At 38.8% G+C, this 18,438-nt stretch overlaps 1 protein-coding gene across 6 annotated transcripts in view; it reads left to right on the top strand.

Moving 5' to 3' along the window:
* The window catches only part of LOC119743212 (ubiquitin carboxyl-terminal hydrolase 34-like), a 140,423-nt gene that overhangs the window by 63,901 nt on the left and 58,084 nt on the right, over positions 1–18,438 (top strand). For 5 of the 6 annotated variants that reach the window (XM_038219640.1, XM_038219607.1, XM_038219632.1 and 2 more), the window contains 11 exons: positions 1,537–1,657; positions 3,469–3,652; positions 5,541–5,704; positions 7,521–7,733; positions 10,396–10,452; positions 11,617–11,694; positions 12,247–12,341; positions 12,597–12,769; positions 14,599–14,804; positions 15,260–15,313; positions 15,824–15,928. In XM_038219640.1, the coding sequence (XP_038075568.1) occupies positions 1,537–1,657; positions 3,469–3,652; positions 5,541–5,704; positions 7,521–7,733; positions 10,396–10,452; positions 11,617–11,694; positions 12,247–12,341; positions 12,597–12,769; positions 14,599–14,804; positions 15,260–15,313; positions 15,824–15,928 (1,450 nt within the window). The remainder of the gene's footprint in view (positions 1–1,536; positions 1,658–3,468; positions 3,653–5,540; positions 5,705–7,520; positions 7,734–10,395; positions 10,453–11,616; positions 11,695–12,246; positions 12,342–12,596; positions 12,770–14,598; positions 14,805–15,259; positions 15,314–15,823; positions 15,929–18,438) is intronic. The other variant, XM_038219623.1, reaches the window with a different exon arrangement.

Here is an 18,438-nt window from a genome sequence, read left to right as displayed (position 1 = left end):
AGGCATGTGCAGCTTGAAATTATAAAAGCATTCTCTATTTGCATTCTCCTAAAGTTAACCTTTTATAAAGCTTTTGATTCAGACCTTGCTAAATGTTATCATGAGTTATATTGACAGACTCATGAAAATGTGCTCTAAGACAAGGGTTGTAATATTAATGGCTTCAATGGTCTGAATTAGCGGGCCACTTTACCTGCACTGTGTACAATTTTGAATATATAATATTTATATCTTCTCTAGTCTAGTGTATTTGGTTAGGAGTAATGTTGATAGATGGCCATTCAAATCATTTCTGTTATAATTCTTTTTGTAATCATGTGTATTTCATAATTCTTTTTATGCCCCGCGGCGAAGCCGAAGGGGCATACTGTTTCCGCCTTGTCCTTGGGTGGGTGGGTGTGTGGGTGTGTGTGTGGGTGGGTGGGTGTGTGGGTGTGTGTGTCCGGACGAATCTTGTCAGCGCGATAACTTGAGAAATACTTAACATATGAACTTCAAATTTGGTTTGTGGATTGTCCTTGGTAATCCTAAGAAGCCTTTTGCATTGGGGCCGAAAGGTCAAGGGTCAAGGTCACAGTGGCTGAAACAATAGAAATTTTGTCAGCACGATAACTTGCGAAATACTTTACATATGAACTTCAAATTTGGTTTGTGGATTGTCCTTGGCAATTCTAAGAAGCCTTTTGCATTTGGGGCCGAAAGGTCTAAGGTCAAGGTCACAGTGACTAAAACAAAAGAAATTTTGTCAGCGCGATAACTTGAGAAATACTTTACATATGAACTTCAAATTTGGTTTGTGTTTTGTTCTTGGTAATCCTAAGAAGCCTATTGCATTTGGGGCCAAAAGGTCAAGGGTCAAGGTTACAGTGGCTGAAACAATAGAAATTTTGTCAGCGCGATAACTTGAGATATACTTTACATATGAACTTCAAATTTGGTTTGTGGATTGTCCTTGGCAATCCTAAGAAGCCTTTTGCATTTGGGGCCAAAAGGTCAAGCGTCAAGGTCACTGGCAAAAACAAAAGAAATTTTGTCAGCGTGATAACTTGAGATATACTTTACATATCAATGAACTTCAAATTTGGTTTGTGGATTGTCCTTGGCAATCCTAAGGAGCCTATCGCATTGGGGGTCGAAAGGTCAAGGGTCAAGGTCACAGTTGCTAAAACAATAGAAATCTTGTATTTATTCTGAGATCATAGGGATTAGGGATTAATTCATATAAAACCTACAGAAGACACTAATGCTGTCAATGAACGTTCCATTTGACCAAGGTACATGTAAGTTGATGTTAGAGTGGTGTTATGTCATGGAAACAGTCACGGTTGCGGGGCATTTGTGTTTGTAAACACACCTGACTTGTTTTCAATATAAAACTAACACAGTCTCTGTGAACAAAGGTTACCATCACAATCACAATAGTAAAGTCTCCAACAAACTCTGTGACAAAAAGAGTTAAATAGGAGTTCCTTGGAGGAAATGATTGTGTCTTTGTCCAACATAAATGTGAACCAATTGTTGCTTCTCCCTTCTTAGTCGGCTTGTTTTAGAGGAAAGACACAACACCATAGAGGATGTGGCTCTCACTGGTATGCTCAAGCTATGCACAGCTGTTATGAAGCACAACCCACCATTCAAATTCAGCAAAGAGGGACAGGTAGTAACTTTTTATCAATTGAAACCGTCTGTCTTTGGTTAGGAGTGATTACTTACAGCTTTACATTTTGTGGGGGAAATGTGAAAAAGGGTCATAAACGGTATCGATGGTAAGATGAAACCCAAAACAAATTGAAACGGTACATTGTTTATTTTGGCTGTTATCATGTACCATTATCAAAGTTTATCTTTTCTTCAGGGGTCATTAAATACGTTTGAAAAGGAATTACTTCGAGAATTATAGCAACTTCTGCTTTGAGCATCTAAGTAAACATGTTAATATCATAATGTTCAGTTTGTTATTGTGAATTTGTTTTTAACAGCTATGCTGATTTTGCTGAAAAATAGATAAGACACTGAGTTAGCATAGTTAGTTGTATTAGCCCTCTCCGTCTTGCAGAATATGGGGGCCTGATGTGCAACTTGGTATATAGTCATGAAACTTGATCTTCATTGATATGTGCATGACAAACAAAACCTGATATAGGGTCAATGTGTCCCGAGTCATTAATTAGCCTACTTAGAGCACACATTTTTTGTACAAACACATACACCCTTTCTTTTTTATAGTATAGCGGTGATGAAAAGCAAAATATGCTGAGGCCGAAAAAAAAAATAGTTCTGCTTCCGATTACATGCCTTTCAAAAATAGGGTCGGTCGGTCAGAATTTTTTTTTTTTTGCCAATTTTGTTTATGCAGATTGAATGGGGTATTCAATTATATGCGAAGTTTTAGCCTGAACTATTTCCATTGCACTACGAAAGCTATACACAAAATGGCCACAACAAGTGAATAAAACCTACCTTAATTATTGTCAATATATTTGCGTTTGATAATTCTTAAAAAATAATGGAAAATTCAGGCCGTTCACATCATATGCACAACGCTAGTCAAGACAGGAAGCTGGCCAAAACTCCGAAGTGTGTGATGCACTGTGCATGTGTGGCCCAGGGCCGACAGACCTCGTTTTACGGTCGAAAATTTCGGGAAACACGCTGCATGTATCACTCCAAATACGAGTAGTGCGATCTCAAAATGAACTCTTGAACACGGAAAATACATACACAGACAAGATAGATCAATTCTGTGAATTAACTTGCAAAAATGTTGTTTCTCCATCGGTGTTTTCTTGGCATTTTTATGATGTCGAATCCGACCAGTTGACACTGTCAGTGCACGTGCCTAATGCATAGCTAGCGCTGGCGATCGCATAGCCATGACAGACTGGTTACCGCACTTTCATCATGTCTTCTAAATTGGCCCCTGCGCGGCGCGGCGGGAACCAGTCGTCACTGCATTGAGCAAGGTTTACGCACGTGATTATAGTCACCGTGACATCGAATTGCGAGGTATGATGACAGAACGAGAAGCGAATTTGGTTTCTTTTGAAAAAAATAGCGATTGTAAGTAAGAAAACAAATAAATACAAGCATTTTTTGACGCAAATGGGTTGTTGAGAGGTATTTTGTGAAGACGGAAAAGACAACAAGCTTTTATTTTTATTTATTCAATCATTTATTTATTTATTTTTTTGGAATTGCCGATAAAATTTTTAGGGTCGCAGCCTAAAATTAGGGTCAGTCGGGTAACCGGAAGCAGAAGTATTATTTTTTTTGGCCTTATCCTAACGCATATATGAAAAACTGTGAATACACATCTGTCAGACTCATTTTGAGGGATCCAATTTATTCTACAAACTTTAGTAATTCTGAGTGATTTGATAGTATTGTGTGCACTCTGGGACCAGTTTTATTAGGCTTGCCTTGTCTTTTTACAGTATAAAGTCTCTCTATGTTCACATCCACATATAGGTTTTTCTTAGCAGTGTTTTTGAGTGTCTTTTCGCGGTGCCAAACATGGAAGAGCGCAATCTTCCCAAGTGTAAATCCAAAGGCAGTCGTCTTGCAGGATTTGATCTCCTTATTGAACTAGCAAGAGGATGTCAGGACAATTACTCCTGCTTGCATAGGCTTATGCTTGAACAACATTCCCCAGGTATGTCCACTTAGGTTTATACTTTATGGAGGAAGTATACTTTTATCTGATTATCATTTGACCCCTAATGTTAAAGTTGCGTTCCATGTGCTCTTAAACAAATTCGTTTCTTTTTTCAGATAATAACTTTTCAAATTGTGTGTTTTATTCCAACAAAAAGTCTCCTTTTTCCCATTTTTGGGACATCTGCAACCCTCTGACAATGGGTTTTTGTTATGGGCAAAAAGCAATACACTTTGCAATCAGACTGGCTCCCTGACCGTACATTATCCATACATTTTTTGGAGCTGCAACCAACCTACCCCGCAAGAACAGAATTATTGTCTGGCAGCAAATAGTTCAAAATTGTAAAGTAATAATTGAATAAATATACATGGGCTGAATTTTGCTGGATATTTCATTCAAAAGTGAACAACTTTTGTATTGCTAGAAAAAATAGCAATTTAGGAACGTAATCAATATTTGAGGGATGAAACTCGAAAATAGCACTGTGAACGTAACTTTAAAGGCATATAGGATCATTAGTTTATCATGGATTTTGTTCATTTCCAATAATAACACCACTCAAAATCCACAGAAATTTTCATAACCGACCTGTTGAACTTTTAGCCTGGTTGATTTTACATTTTGAGAAAACAGTGAAAAACCATGCACAACCGTTTAATCACGAAACACGAATCCGTCAATAGCCCTCTTTATTCGAAAAATCAGTCAATTGACTGATTATTGGAAATCACCTACATTTCCTGATTTCTTCTAAATGACAGCAAGCCAGACGGAATAATTTCACGAGGTGTTTAGTACAAGTACAATCTTTAATCCAAGTAGGATTTTGACAATAATTTAATAGGTTACTTTGGGGATAAATGCAAATGATACTATATGCCTTTGATTTAAATATTTCATTTTTGTGTGTGCGTGTGTTTTTGTTTTTATTATTATCATTTTTATTCATGGTTTAAAATGACACATGGCAGCCAGCAAGGGCTGAATAACCACCATCTCACAAAAGTTATCACTATATATATATCAAAAACACTTGATTTTTTTAAAACAAAGTTTCAGAAATCACAAAAGTAAAATTTAAAAGCCCTTATCAGTCCAATTTATGAATACCTAAAATGCACCAAGAAATTGGAACTAACAAAATTATAAAAGGGGAATGGGGGAGGTGTCTACAAGTAAGCTTTTGGGAGTAAGAAAGGGCAGGTATTTGGAAATCAATAAGATCAAATAAAATCTAAAACTACATGTAGCTAAACACACAAAACGTTTAAATAAAAATACTACTTTAAAATTCTTGAAAGTGAGGGAATAGCTGAACCTTTCAATGTGACATGGAATAACCAGGGTAGGACCACTGCCCAACCATAATTCTTTACGAGTTGTTTTATCTGGAGGTAGTGGAATTTTGTTGATAACATGAGTTTTTTCTCAAATTTGCACAGCAGGCTTTGACATCTTGTTTTATTTTTATTTTAATTGTTGTTTTTATTTCAGTTTTCCTTTCATCTTTTTAAACACCACTTTCGCTCAAACCCAAATAGCCAGCTCCTTTGATCTTGGAAATCAATGCCTAATTATCAAATTTGAAGAAGTATTCACGCATAATACATACAGTGCTAAATCTGATTTTCGTGATAGCATAACATCAGTCAATAACTCTGCATGAAAAACATTGTACGACAAGATATCAGATTTTGTTTTGGTGGGGGGGGGGGAGAGAGGGGTTAAGCCCCTCCTTCCCCCTGCCCCTTTAGGCTTAAGTCCATAAATGACTTTTGCAACCTCAATCGATCATGTTAAATCTAAATCGTTATTGTCAGAAATTTCATAGGTTATTGATCATATAGTTATCAGTGTGACATTTGTTGTCTTTATTTCTCAGGCACCCATGGAGCATATCCATGGTTGTACTGGCCACAAGATGATGGTCGGTCATCATGTGGTTATGTGGGACTGACCAACCTTGGTGCTACCTGTTACATGGCTTCATGCATGCAGCAGTTGTTCATGATGCCAGAAGCACGTGCTCCAATTCTCAGTGCAAGGGTGTGTATTCTCATTAAAAACAGTTTGTAACCATACTGATGTATATTAAAAAAAACTTGAAATATTCAAAAGGAAGTGAATATTATACAAATATAACATGGTTTGAGGGTGGACAGTCGATATTCGCTCCCCGAGGTATTGGAAGTTGACAAACTAGTTCCCGAGGCGAAACTAGTTCGTCAACTTCCAATACCGAGGGGAGCTAATATCGACTGTCCACCCGACATAAAACCATGTTATATTTGTTTTACTATACCTCATTCATATTCAGTTGCCGATTTTTTGGAGATTGTTAATACAGTAGTTTGTGGACAACTTTCTTTTGTACAGGAGGCATCTTTATTGTCCATTAATAGTCCAGTTTGGCATCATTGAGCTTGGGAAAATTAACATTTACGCGTACCGTGCATAGCTCGCTTGGGCGATGTTTGTGCGTGCGTACTACTACACCCATGCGACAGTTCCACAATTGCTTTGTAAAGCGCATGCGTGGTAGACTGTTGCACGGGTAACCCGTGCAACAGTCTGCTACGCATGCCTATTTACCCTGTGCATGAATCCTCGCGTGCGTGCTTAGCAAACAGCAAAAATAAGCAAAAATCAGTGAGAGTTTGGCTCGTGATCATGAATATGTACAATGTATGAGGTGTATTAATTTGAGATATAATTCTTTCAATCTGTGTCATCTCGGCCATAAACCATTTAAATTCAAATAACCATGGTGAAACCCACAGGAAACACTTCATTTCTTCATTTCTTTAGGGGGAAAACATTTCAAATTAAATACATTATACAGAAATGCAACATATATCTGTGCAAAGATTCACCTTTACAACACTCACACAGAACATTAAATCAGACAAAAATAAGGGGCACCCATGAGAGATTGCAAAAAAAGTAAACTTTAGATCTGTCTCTATGCTTGAAAACAAAACAAAATCCAGAACTACAGGATAAGACTCAACAAAGATAAAACAGACGTCACAGTTTTTGACAATTAAATGCAGGACAACACAAGTGCATCCAGATTTTGTTCTTTGTAACCTCCTGAATTCTCCAAAATCCACCACTATGCTTACAGTTGATTGCACTCTTTTTTGTTGTGCATTAGGCGGAAAATTCATGTGTCCGTGTTTGATGTGGGTATTGCATTGTGCGTTTACCAGTTGTGTATTAATTCATATCAAGGCAGGTCCTAGATTTTTTCAATAAGATTCACATATAAACATATTTTGACTGATTTCAACTAAACTTTATCAAAAGTATCAGTAGCCCAGCCCTGTCACATGACCAAACTGGGGTCTAAAGTCATCATGGGGTCACTGGGGTTAAAAAGCTGAATTTTTTTACTCAAAACAACACTCCTTCCAGAAATTACATGGCACAATCACGTGACTCATGCATGAAAACGCATTCGTTGTCCCACAGCTTATATCCGATTGAGCTTGTACCAAAGAGTAATGTTTACATTGGCTGAGGCTTTCTAGAAACCATAACCCCGGTCCATCCATTCATCCACCCTGATGATGGAACCCATGTTGTGGGATGATTCAATCAGTTCTAAACAGAATGTTGTGGGGTGATGTCATAGTTTTCATGGTGGACATTAATCTATTTGATGCTTTCTAGTGGATTACTTGTTTTATGAAAAGGTCAAAGGCATGGAAGCTGTTTTTTATGCTTCAAATTTCATTAAGCCTTCTCACCAGAGTTTTACTCTATTTTGTTACAAAAATCATTATCGCTGCCCACACTTAAATTAGTCATAATTCCTCCGACAATGTGTGTTGTTTTCTGGACTGAATATTCATATCAGCTTACTGAAGATACCCACCATGCCAGCATCCTGACGGAACTGCAGCGGATGTTTGCTTTTCTACAAGATAGTGAGAGAAAAGCTTACAATCCTCGCAGCTTCTGTAAGGTTTACACAATGGACAAGCAGCCTCTCAACACTGGTGAACAGAAAGATATGACTGAGTTCTTCACTGATCTCATCAGCAAGATGGAGGAAATGACTCCCCAGTTGGTAGGTTGGGAAGAATAAATCCTGTTCATATATGCTAAGGTGCTATATTTAATACATTTGTGCTTTTGTTATTGTTCTCTTGACAGCACCTGTTGATCACCTGTTGAAATGTACTAAAGACTGTGGTTACATGGTGCTTCTGCAAATTAATACTGATAGTTTAAGATGTACCTTGCGAAGCAATTGACCTATCGCCATTTGCAAGTTAGCCACGCCCCTTAGACAACCCTATGAAATTGTGTACGCTGAGTTTTGTTTGTCTCAGAGTTTGCGCGTTTGTATAACATGTAACTGGACAGTGTTTTACAAGCTGCATTGACGCGATTCTACTATGTCTATTGCAACTAAAGATTACTTAAATGTGTGTCTAGGTTGCCAGAAATAGAAACTTTTGATTAATTAAAATAAATAGATTTGTTTTTAAATCAATTTACATGATTTTTTTTTTACACTACTACATCCACAAAATCTAAGACAACCATTTTCAAAACGGACATCTTTCAAGGGTTTTTTGGTAGTGTCATTTGAAGTATTTACACAGTTTCTGTCCTTTTGATATTAAGCTTAAACATATACTATTGGAAACTGTACATTTGAGAAGCACCAATAATGAATTCCCTATTTGTCTCTGTATGTTGCAATTTTGCATTGGGGAGATGTACAATTCAATATTGGGTTCTACCCTTCACCAACACAATTCCAGTATTTCTGTTTACCCAGTGCTTTCCAAGGGCTCATGACAGGACTCCAAACCCAGACCCCTTGCAGACGTCTTACCACTCAATCAGCAAGCTTGAGGGGGTCCACTGGACATTTGGAATCTGATATGGACTCTGTACCCCCTCAATGGTTACAAAAGAAAAGCTGGGGAAGACCACTGGGTGTGACATTTAAACTCGTTGCCGACGATGCCTGACACTCACGCATAGACACTATGGGTTATGCACATTCAGGATAAATTTAGTTGTGCATATTATGTGCCATACGCACACAAACTAATACGCACACGCATTGCATTCTGTCCACGGGGCTGTTGAAAGTGGTCAAAAGGCCCTATTGGCTGTTTGTGATTGGAGTCCATAGCAATTGGTAGGCAATCATATTTGAACCAGCCAGCTGACTCTGGCAAGCTTGGTGGTCAAGTGGTAAAGACATCTGCACTAGTAAACATGAGATCATGGTTTTCAGGGGCGGATCCAAGATTTTCCAAAGGGGGGGGCGTGAAATTTTTCAAACCTGTGCGGGAAGTTTTGTTGTGACACACCAACTTGCGAAGCCACTGCATGGGGTTCGGGGCCCGCCTAAGGGCCCCAAAGAATTTTGAACTTTAGAAGCTCTCTGGTGCATTTTAGAGCAAATCTGGGGGTCTCTGCAGCAGATTTTTCCTCAAAATTCAGAGGAGATTTATAATATTTTTAAAAACAAACACTGAATAATCATTTCACAAACATTACAACTTCCTAAACTGAAAAGTATATGGATTAAAAGTGAGTTTCAAGTTGAGAAAGAACAAAAAAATCTGATTCCTATCACATTCCTATCGCGCCACGAAAGTTATCGAGACTGTCCATCAAAACTTTTTGATAAAAATTTGCCTTACCTAATAATATATGAAAATATATTTAAGGTGGGTTATTCTTTAAAATGATGGAGAATTTAAGTCGTCCACGCCACTATGCTCAAACAATGACAATGTTAGTTACTGTCAGCCGCCAGCCACAGCACTGGCCGTATATTGCGTCGCGCACACGGCACACTATCGGTGTGCATATAACAGCACTGTGTATTGTGTGGGACCCGGAAATGAACCCATTGTGCTGTGGCCGAAAAGTTTGCAGAAACACGATACGGTGTATCACGTACGAGCAGAACAATCTTGTTATAAATATTTGTTTTAATGGAAAATACGTACACAGAAAAGAGAGATCACGTTCTGGGAATTAATTTGAAGAAGTTCTCTTTCTCCATCCATGTTCGTTTGGTATTTTCTATGATCCAAATTCAACGCACGCAACGTATATGTGTAGCCCGTAGTCACTGGTTCTGGTCCTACATCATAGCTTTGATTCTGTTGGGAACGCGATGTATTTTCTATGATCCAAATTCAACGCACGCAACGTATATATGTAGCCCGTAGTCACTGGTTCTGGTCCTACATCATAGCTTTGATTCTGTTGGGAACGCGATGTATTTTCTATGATCCAAATTCAACGCACGCAACGTATATATGTAGCCCGTAGTCACTGGTTCTGGTCCTACATCATAGCTTTGATTCTGTTGGGAACGCGATGGGAACCAGTGAATGACGATGGCACTGCACTGCACTGCCGCATGCCGTACTGAACATCGTACAGCGGCATGGCTTTGATGTCGTGAATGTGCATTTTGATGACACGTGCATCAGAAATACAGGCTTTTTCCGTCATGATTTTTAGCATGTCTAGGTGAAATTAAGAATAGCGTGTGTAACTTTTTTTTTTTCTGAAGAAAAAAGGAGGGGGCATGTGCCCCCCTCCCCCACCCCCCGGATCCGCCCCTGGGTTTGAGGCCCACCTGAGTGAGCTTGTGAATTTTTCTCACAAGCCCATGAACAGCATTGTGCTTAGGAAATTCTTGCTGAAGAGCAACACACAGTTTTGCTCCTCTATGATTTGTTTTGTAGAATGACTTGGTATGCGACCTGTTCAAGGGAGAGCTCACAAATAATGTTGTTTCACTGGTGAGTTAAGTCCATTCTTTGATTTCACTTGTTTTAACTTTTTATGCCCCGCGGCAAAGCCGAAGGGGCATACTGTTTCCACCTTGTCCTTCCGTGGGTGGGTGTGTGTGTCCGGATAAATCTTGTCAGCGCGATAACTTGAGAAATATGAACTTCAAATTTGTGTATTGTTCTTGGTAATCCTAAGAAGCCTATTGCATTTGGGGCCGAAAGGTCAAGGGTCATGGTCACAGTGGCTAAAACAATAGAAATTTTGTCAGCGCGATAACTTGAGAAATAATTTACACATGTGAACTTCAAATTTGGTTTGTGGATTGTCCTTGGCAATCCTAAGAAGCCTATTGTATTTGGGGCCGAAAGGTCAAGGGTCAAGGTCACAGTGGCTAAAACAATAGAAATTTTGTCCGCGCGATAACTTGAGAAATACATTACATATGAACTTCAAATTTGGTTTGTGGATTGTCCTTTGCAATCCTAAGAAGCCTATTGCATTTGGGGCCGAAAGGTCAAGGGTCAAGGTCACAGTGGCTAAAACAATAGAAATCTTGCATTTATTCTGAGATCATAGGAATTAATTCATATAAAACCTACAGAAACACTAATGCTGTCAATGAACGTTCCATGTGACCAAGGTACATGTAAGTTGATGTTAAAAGAGTGTTGTTATGTCATGGGAACAGTCACGGTTGCGGGGCATTTGTGTTTTTAAAGTTTTAAAAAAAGTAAAGAAAAGTAGTTCACTAGGAGACTAGATACTACTGATGCTTGTCAATGAATTGGTGCCTACGTGAATTTCATAAATGCCTGGGACAGTTCAATTGTTAGATGTGCCTGTAGGTTGGCTGTTACTGGTTATTACATCACATCTGGACTTGATAACTGTGTACTTGCAGGCTTCAAGACCAAGACCAAAACCATTATAACACTAAAAATGTATGATTGAGTCCAGGGTGATTCTAAGCTGGCCTCAGGGCTCCAATCAGTTCTAGATGTGTGTCTGCCCATTTTATAGTTTGGAAGTGAAATTGACTTCAGTACACTTTTTTTGTTGCCGTTGCCCTGGACTTGGACAAGTAGTCTGAACTTGTCCCAAAAGATGTGCATCCAGTGTCGAAACATATAGTAGATATTGACATCAAACCTTATTCCTTGATGATGTTTCAGGACTGCCCGCATGTTAGCAGCACAACTGAAGAATTCTGCACAGTCCGTTGCCAGGTTGCTGATATGAAGAACCTCTATGTAAGTAGTTGTCTGGAGAATAGCATGTAAGTCTTTTCTAAGCAGTGGGTCCTAATTATTTGAAATAAAGGTTCTTGTCAATTTCAAATGCTGAGATAAACAAAACACTATCAAAGTATGTTTTTGTAGTGGCACGGCCCTGGTTGGTTCGTCATTTCTATGAGCAGAATAGGGTGGAATAAAAAAGAATACACTTGACTGGCTTATGTGATTAGCCTTTTAAAATTATTTCAATAAAGTAACCACCAAACCCCTCAACAAAAAAAAGATAAAATAAATAAACGACTAGGCTTGCATTGTACAGCTGGACATGAATGTTTGTATGTATGGCTGTGTGTGTTATTCCACATCAGCATGGTGTGTGTTGAGCTGTGTGTAATCCTTGTCCATATTAACTGGATGACAATGCCAAATTGTTTTTCCAACATTACATACCAGTATTTAATATAAATAATGATGATAATATGTATTTATAAAGTGCACATGTATCGACCAGTATTGGTGCTCAAGGCGCTAGGTCATTGTTATTCTGCTCATTCTGCTGATCTGCAGGAATCATTGGATGAAGTAACTGTCAAAGACACTCTGGAAGGAGATAACATGTACACATGCTCGCAATGTGGCAAAAAAGTCAGAGCGGAGAAAAGGTTAGTTTTATATACACTACATTATGCACACAGGATCCTACCTCCTACAAGTAACTTCGAAGCTGTAGTTTTGGACAGACTCAAAAGACCTTATTAATTTAATGCATTGCTGTTGCCTATCCACTTTATTGCTAAATGTATCTTGCATGGTAGATTTCCCTATTTTTTTTCAAACATTTCTTGTGTGTCAGTTAAATTAATATTTAATTTACAATATTTACAATGACATCTGCACATATTTTGTGATTTGGACAGGGCCTGCTTCAAGACTTTACCCAAAATTCTTTCATTCAATACCATGCGCTACACCTTCAACATGGTGACGATGATGAAAGAAAAGGTCAATACACACTTCTCCTTTCCACTCAAGTTGGACATGGCTGGCTACACAGAGGCTGCCCTTATGGGCACAGACAGAAACAGGCCAGGTAAACCTAAAATACATGTCAGCAGTTTCTTTGTACCTTGAATATAAGGTTTGTAGTTTGGGGGTTTTGTTTTATGGTCTAGTCCTTTGTACTTCATGCAAAAGACATTTGCCCCAACTTATATTTCAATGGATACAGCTGATTTACTGACACAGTACCAGTATTACCTATGTAATTTCATAAGCAAGAATCCAATCAGTGACAAATCTATTTACCTTCAAGTTTGTTCACAAAAGTTGTATATAAAAAAAAAATATTTTAGTCTCCTATTTAAGTTTCAGTTTTCACCCAATGACCGCCACAAAATTATTTCATAAATTTTTGCATGAGTACACCAAGTTCCACTAGTCCACATGCATTTTAGTGAGAGGTCAATTTTTGGCACGATATTTCTCTTTCATGTCAAGCAATTCTTCAGTTTCCATAAATTGAGATGCTAGTAACATTTTACAAGGCCTTTTTTCAAGGGTGATTTTCTTTAGAAATCAATGAACAATGTGTATCAAAAGTAACTGCAAATTTTATAATTTTTACATGTTAATTTTTGTATTCAAGGGTTCAGGAAGTTGCCACCAGGGGTAAACTTTCAGGCACTTATTATCCAGAAAAAAATCACTTTGGGATTGACCAAGCATGTTTGCACACATGGTCAGCAATATGCATCCTTTAACCTGATGTGCATGCATGGCAGCAAGGGTACCAGCGTACTGTATGCACTGGTATGTACATGGCTGATACCCTAGTATCTGTGGTCCATCAATGCCACAAAGACATGGAGTTTGGGGTTCCAAAGCACGTTCATTACTCATTCTGGGGAATTCCCTTGCACTTCATGGTGCGATTGGTATCACAGTCAATCTCAGACAGATAAAGCTCATGTGATACATGTATCTTTAAAGGTTCGTTTTTTATGCCAAAAGAGTTTTTTGTTTGATTGTTAGTTTCTCATATGTTTTAATTTGTACCAAGATGGGCAGACAAAATGTAATGCAGGTAACCATAATGCGAGCAACCAGCCTTTTGCTTCCTAGTATCTATACCTGAATGTGGTCTACACTGTCCACATTTATACTTTAGTTTGGTAGATATTGTGGTGACAATTTCCTTGAGTCGAATTCAAGTTCGGAGCTATGGCTGGGTCAGTGGAGAAACTACGGCGGCCAATTGCTGCAGCCGGGCTGGCTAATCACGGAGAACTGTCAACTGAACAGTGACTCCGGACACTAACAGTGAACCACCAAATGGGACACAACTGAAGACACACTGAAGACACACTGAAGACACACTGAAGACACACATACGAACTGACTGCAAAATGAATCTGAAAATGAACTGATTCTGAACTGACTTCCAACGGACTATTAAACGAGCTGATCGACGGACTGACTCAGACTGAAATATTGCCCCACACACTGCTCTTTTATATCGTGAGCGTGACGGCGAAAGCATGGGCAGAAGCCCCGCCTAGCAGCAATGATCCCGCTGCAGATTGGCCACTACGGCATAGACTTGCTCCCAGCCTGATTTAACAAACATCCCCCTCCCACCTAGTTTTTCAATTATCAACGTGGAGGAAGGATAGACACCTTAAATCCTAGATTGAACACTGGATACAAGATGTCTTTAATTTATTTAAAGTATTTGAAATATAGCAAATCATCAAACAAAAAAAATCATCCAGTATTATGAGTTTTTAAAAATTGAACTGTCGTGTTCCTTTCATGCGTGATTACAAATTGGTATCAATTAAAAGTACTGAGTTCATTCACATTTCCATCATGATTGTGTTTGAGTGACACACTGACGCTGCCTTGAATTTTTACCAACAGACAACCCAACAGAAGATGCCTCTTACACATATGATCTAATTGGTGTGACAGTTCACACGGGTACGGCGGATGGTGGTCATTACTACAGCTTTATCAAAGACCGAATGCTGAGTTCTGATGATAGGTGGTACATGTTCAATGATGCCGAAGTCAAACCATTTGACTCCACACAGCTGGCTGGGGAGTGCTTTGGAGGTGAAATGACGGTAAGGGTTAAGTCAAACAGAAAAGCTGAGATTTGGTATATTAGATCATTTATTCCCAGTTAACTGACCTTGAACCTGCGACCTTTCAGCATACCTTATCTTACGACTTCACAGTTTATTGAGTGAAGGGCAAGTACTCTATTCTGGAGATTGTAAGAAGTTCCATTTCCCAGGTTTGCTAGCAGCATTGCTAAAGTTGCTAGCATCCCCATTTTGCATGACCCCTGGCTACGTGGCACATACTGGTTATGGCTTCTAAACTAGTGAACACAGACATTGACGAACGTGGAGAGGCCAACATATGGCTGAGAGCTCAGATGGTAGACCACCAGTATAGAGTTCAGGCGGTCATCACAGGCTCAGGTCCCTCTCCAGTTGATTTCTTCTTAATCTCATATTGAATGAAGTTTTACTCAATTAATCCCGTTGTGGTTTATGTAATGTTTGTTTTTCAGACCAAGACGTATGATTCTGTAACAGACAAGTACATGGATTTTTCATTTGAAAAGGTAATCAAAGTTTTCTTGTCAAATTTGAATATCATGATGGAAACTGTAAGACATTACTACTTGTTCATGTCTTGGATACTGTTATTACCTATTTTCATTGGTCTAGAATGGCCATGTGTCCACCTATAAAAGGGACTGTTTGTTATACACTGTGTTGCATATGAATAACCTTGTATACACTGTCTTGCACGTGCATGTTGGGTGCATGTGTAGGACTTGCATAAGAGAGCTGTAAACCTGACAAAGTATGAAGTTTGGGAAGTGTAAAAAAGTTGAAATTTTCCTCCTATAGGACTGCTGCAGATCAGTTGCCTTGGTTTTTTTGCCATGTGTTAAATGAACCATGAGGGTGGATGAAAGATGAGACCATTGGAGGATGTTGGGAACAAGGTTAAATTTTACCTTTTTACAAAATGTAGCAAATGTATGGGCAGACGTTCCTTCAATACAAAATGCTGTGTCTCTGTTTCCATTTCCATTAGAATCACTAGTGGTTATGTTTGATTTCAGACCCACAGTGCCTATATGCTTTTCTATGAGAGATGTACCCCAGGGGTTGATCAACAAGAGCCTGCTAGTCAGCCTACCATCATGCTTCCAAAAGAAATAGCTGAGGTAGTCAGTCAGAAACATCAATTTCATTTTTGCTATAAATATTATGATATATGGAAATGACACTTTATTATATCAGCCGTGCGAAGCACGCTGATATACTGTGATCGTCCAATTTCTTTCTTTCTTTCTTTCTTTCTGTCTTTTTATGCCCCGCGGCGAAGCCGAAGGGGCATACTGTTTCCACCTTGTCCTTCCGTGGGTGGGTGGGTGTGTGGGTGTGTGTGTGGGTGGGTGGGTGTGTGGGTGGGTGAGCTTGTCTTACATACGCAGTGTGGACTTCCGAACAAAAGACGTCCACATAATGTAGGTAGCAGCGACGAAGTGTGGACTTGCCCACGTCCACACAGTGTTTCCCCATTTCTGGAAAACAGGTTTAGAGGCATTTTTGGGTTAGGTTTATCTGTAGCAGAATGAAGAGAAACACTAAAGGGAATCATTGAAAAAAAATTGGGTTGTAAGAGTTTTCACAGTTTGAGAAAAATGAGTTTTTCCACTGGTGTTCCTTAACTACACGAAAAGAAAGGAAAGTCCACACTAGGTATGTGAAACAAGTCGGGGTGGGTGGGTGGGTGTGTGTGTCCGGAAAAATCTTGTCAGCGCGATAACTTGAGAAATACTTAACATATGAACTTCAAATTTGTTTTGTGGATTGTCCTTGGTAATCCTAAGAAGCCTTTTGCATTTGGGGCCGAAAGGTCAAGGGTCAAGGTCACAGTGGCTGAAACAAAAGAAATTTTGTCAGCGCGATAACTTGAGAAATACTTTACAAATGAACTTCAAATTTGGTTTGTGGATTGTCCTTGGCAATTCTAAGAAGCCTTTCGCATTTGGGGCTAAAAGGTCAAGGGTCAAGGTCACAGTGACTAAAACAAAAGAAATTTTGTCAGCGCGATAACTTGAGAAATACTTTACATATGAACTTCAAATTTGGTTTGTGTATTGTCCTTGGCAATCCTAAGAAGCCTTTTGCATTTGGGGCCAAAAGGTCAAGGGTCAAGGTCACAGTGGCAAAAACAAAAGAAATTTTATCAGCGCGATAACTTGAGATATACTTTACATATCAACTTCAAATTTGGTTTGTGGATTGTCCTTGGCAATCCAGAGAAGCCTATCGCATTGGGGGTCGAAAGGTCAAGGGTCAAGGTCACAGTGGCTAAAACAATAGAAATCTTGTATTTATTCTGAGATCATAGGGATTAGGGATTAATTCATATAAAACCTACAGAAGACACTAATGCTGTCAATGAACGTTCCATGTGACCAAGGTACATGTAAGTTAATGTTAGAGTGGTGTTATGTCATGGAAACAGTCACGGTTGCGGGGCATTTGTGTTTGTAAACACACCTGACTTGTTTTCTTTCTTTCTTTCTTCGGGCAAACGGTCACATGACCAATGAAAAAATGGCCATAACTCCTAAACTAGTTAGCCGATTTCAAACAAACTTGGTCAAATTAAACCTTGACCCATGCCCTACCTAGCCATGTTCATAAAATCCGGCCAATGGTCATCTACTGGTCAGTAGTGGTCATTTAATGAATATTTACAAAATGCTTCTTCTCCCACAGTCTTGACCCAATTAATGTTAAACTTGGTCAGTTATATCATTGGACCAAGCCTCACAAAATTTGTTCACAGAATTTGGCCAGTGGTCACCTATTGGTCAGTAGGGGTCATTTTATGAAAAGAATTAAAAAGCGGTTTTACAACTTAAATTTTTGCAGCCCTGTTCAGTGTATTTTTTCTCTAATTCTCAAATTTCATATTCCTGACTTATTTGGTTGTCGAGTTATTTCAAGTTTATCATTTTTTAAATGCACGTAAAAACAATATAAAAACATAGGAATTCCCGGAAGGTTTCAAACTACCACGCACGATACTGTGGATGTTGTGTGGCATTCAAAAACGATGTCATCCATGCCCGCACGGCCGACCGCTACACGTTGACAGGCAATTGCATGCACAGTGCTGCATTCTCCATAGACTTTGTACACAACCGCTGAAGTGCCGTCTGGATACTGCATTCTTTTGGTTTGTTTTAGCGGCAGTGCCACCAGCGTAAAGCTAGCCGCGTATTCAGCCAGACACTCCGCCGCGGATTAAAAAGTACAGAGGCCAATAAACAACACTATTGCTGTGATTAATTTTTGATTTTCCTTGTTCTTTGTTTAATGTATTCCTAAATTCCTTGTTCTTTGTTAAATGTATTCCTAAATTCCTTGCTCTTTGTTAAATGTATTCCTGAATTCCAACTTTGTTAATGTTTAATGTATTCCTAAATTCCTTGTTCTTTGTTAAATGTATTCCTGAATTCCAACTTTGTTAATACAACAGTTGGTTGAGTTTGTTTTCTCAGCAGTTACAATAGGCTTGTTTTTGTTTTTCTTGAACTAACAAGTGTAACAATTGACTTACTCAATTTCATACTTTTATAAAACTTCAATCCTGTTTATTAAAACAAGCAACTATAATAACCTGTGAAATCCACTCTTCTGGTGTGGCAATGGAGCA

The sequence above is a fragment of the Patiria miniata genome, unplaced genomic scaffold (genome assembly GCF_015706575.1).
Source record: "Patiria miniata isolate m_02_andy unplaced genomic scaffold, ASM1570657v1 HiC_scaffold_11, whole genome shotgun sequence".
NCBI lineage: Eukaryota > Metazoa > Echinodermata > Asteroidea > Valvatida > Asterinidae > Patiria > Patiria miniata.
The sequence above is the reverse complement of the archived record's forward strand: the minus strand, read 5'-3'. Positions and strand labels throughout refer to the sequence as shown.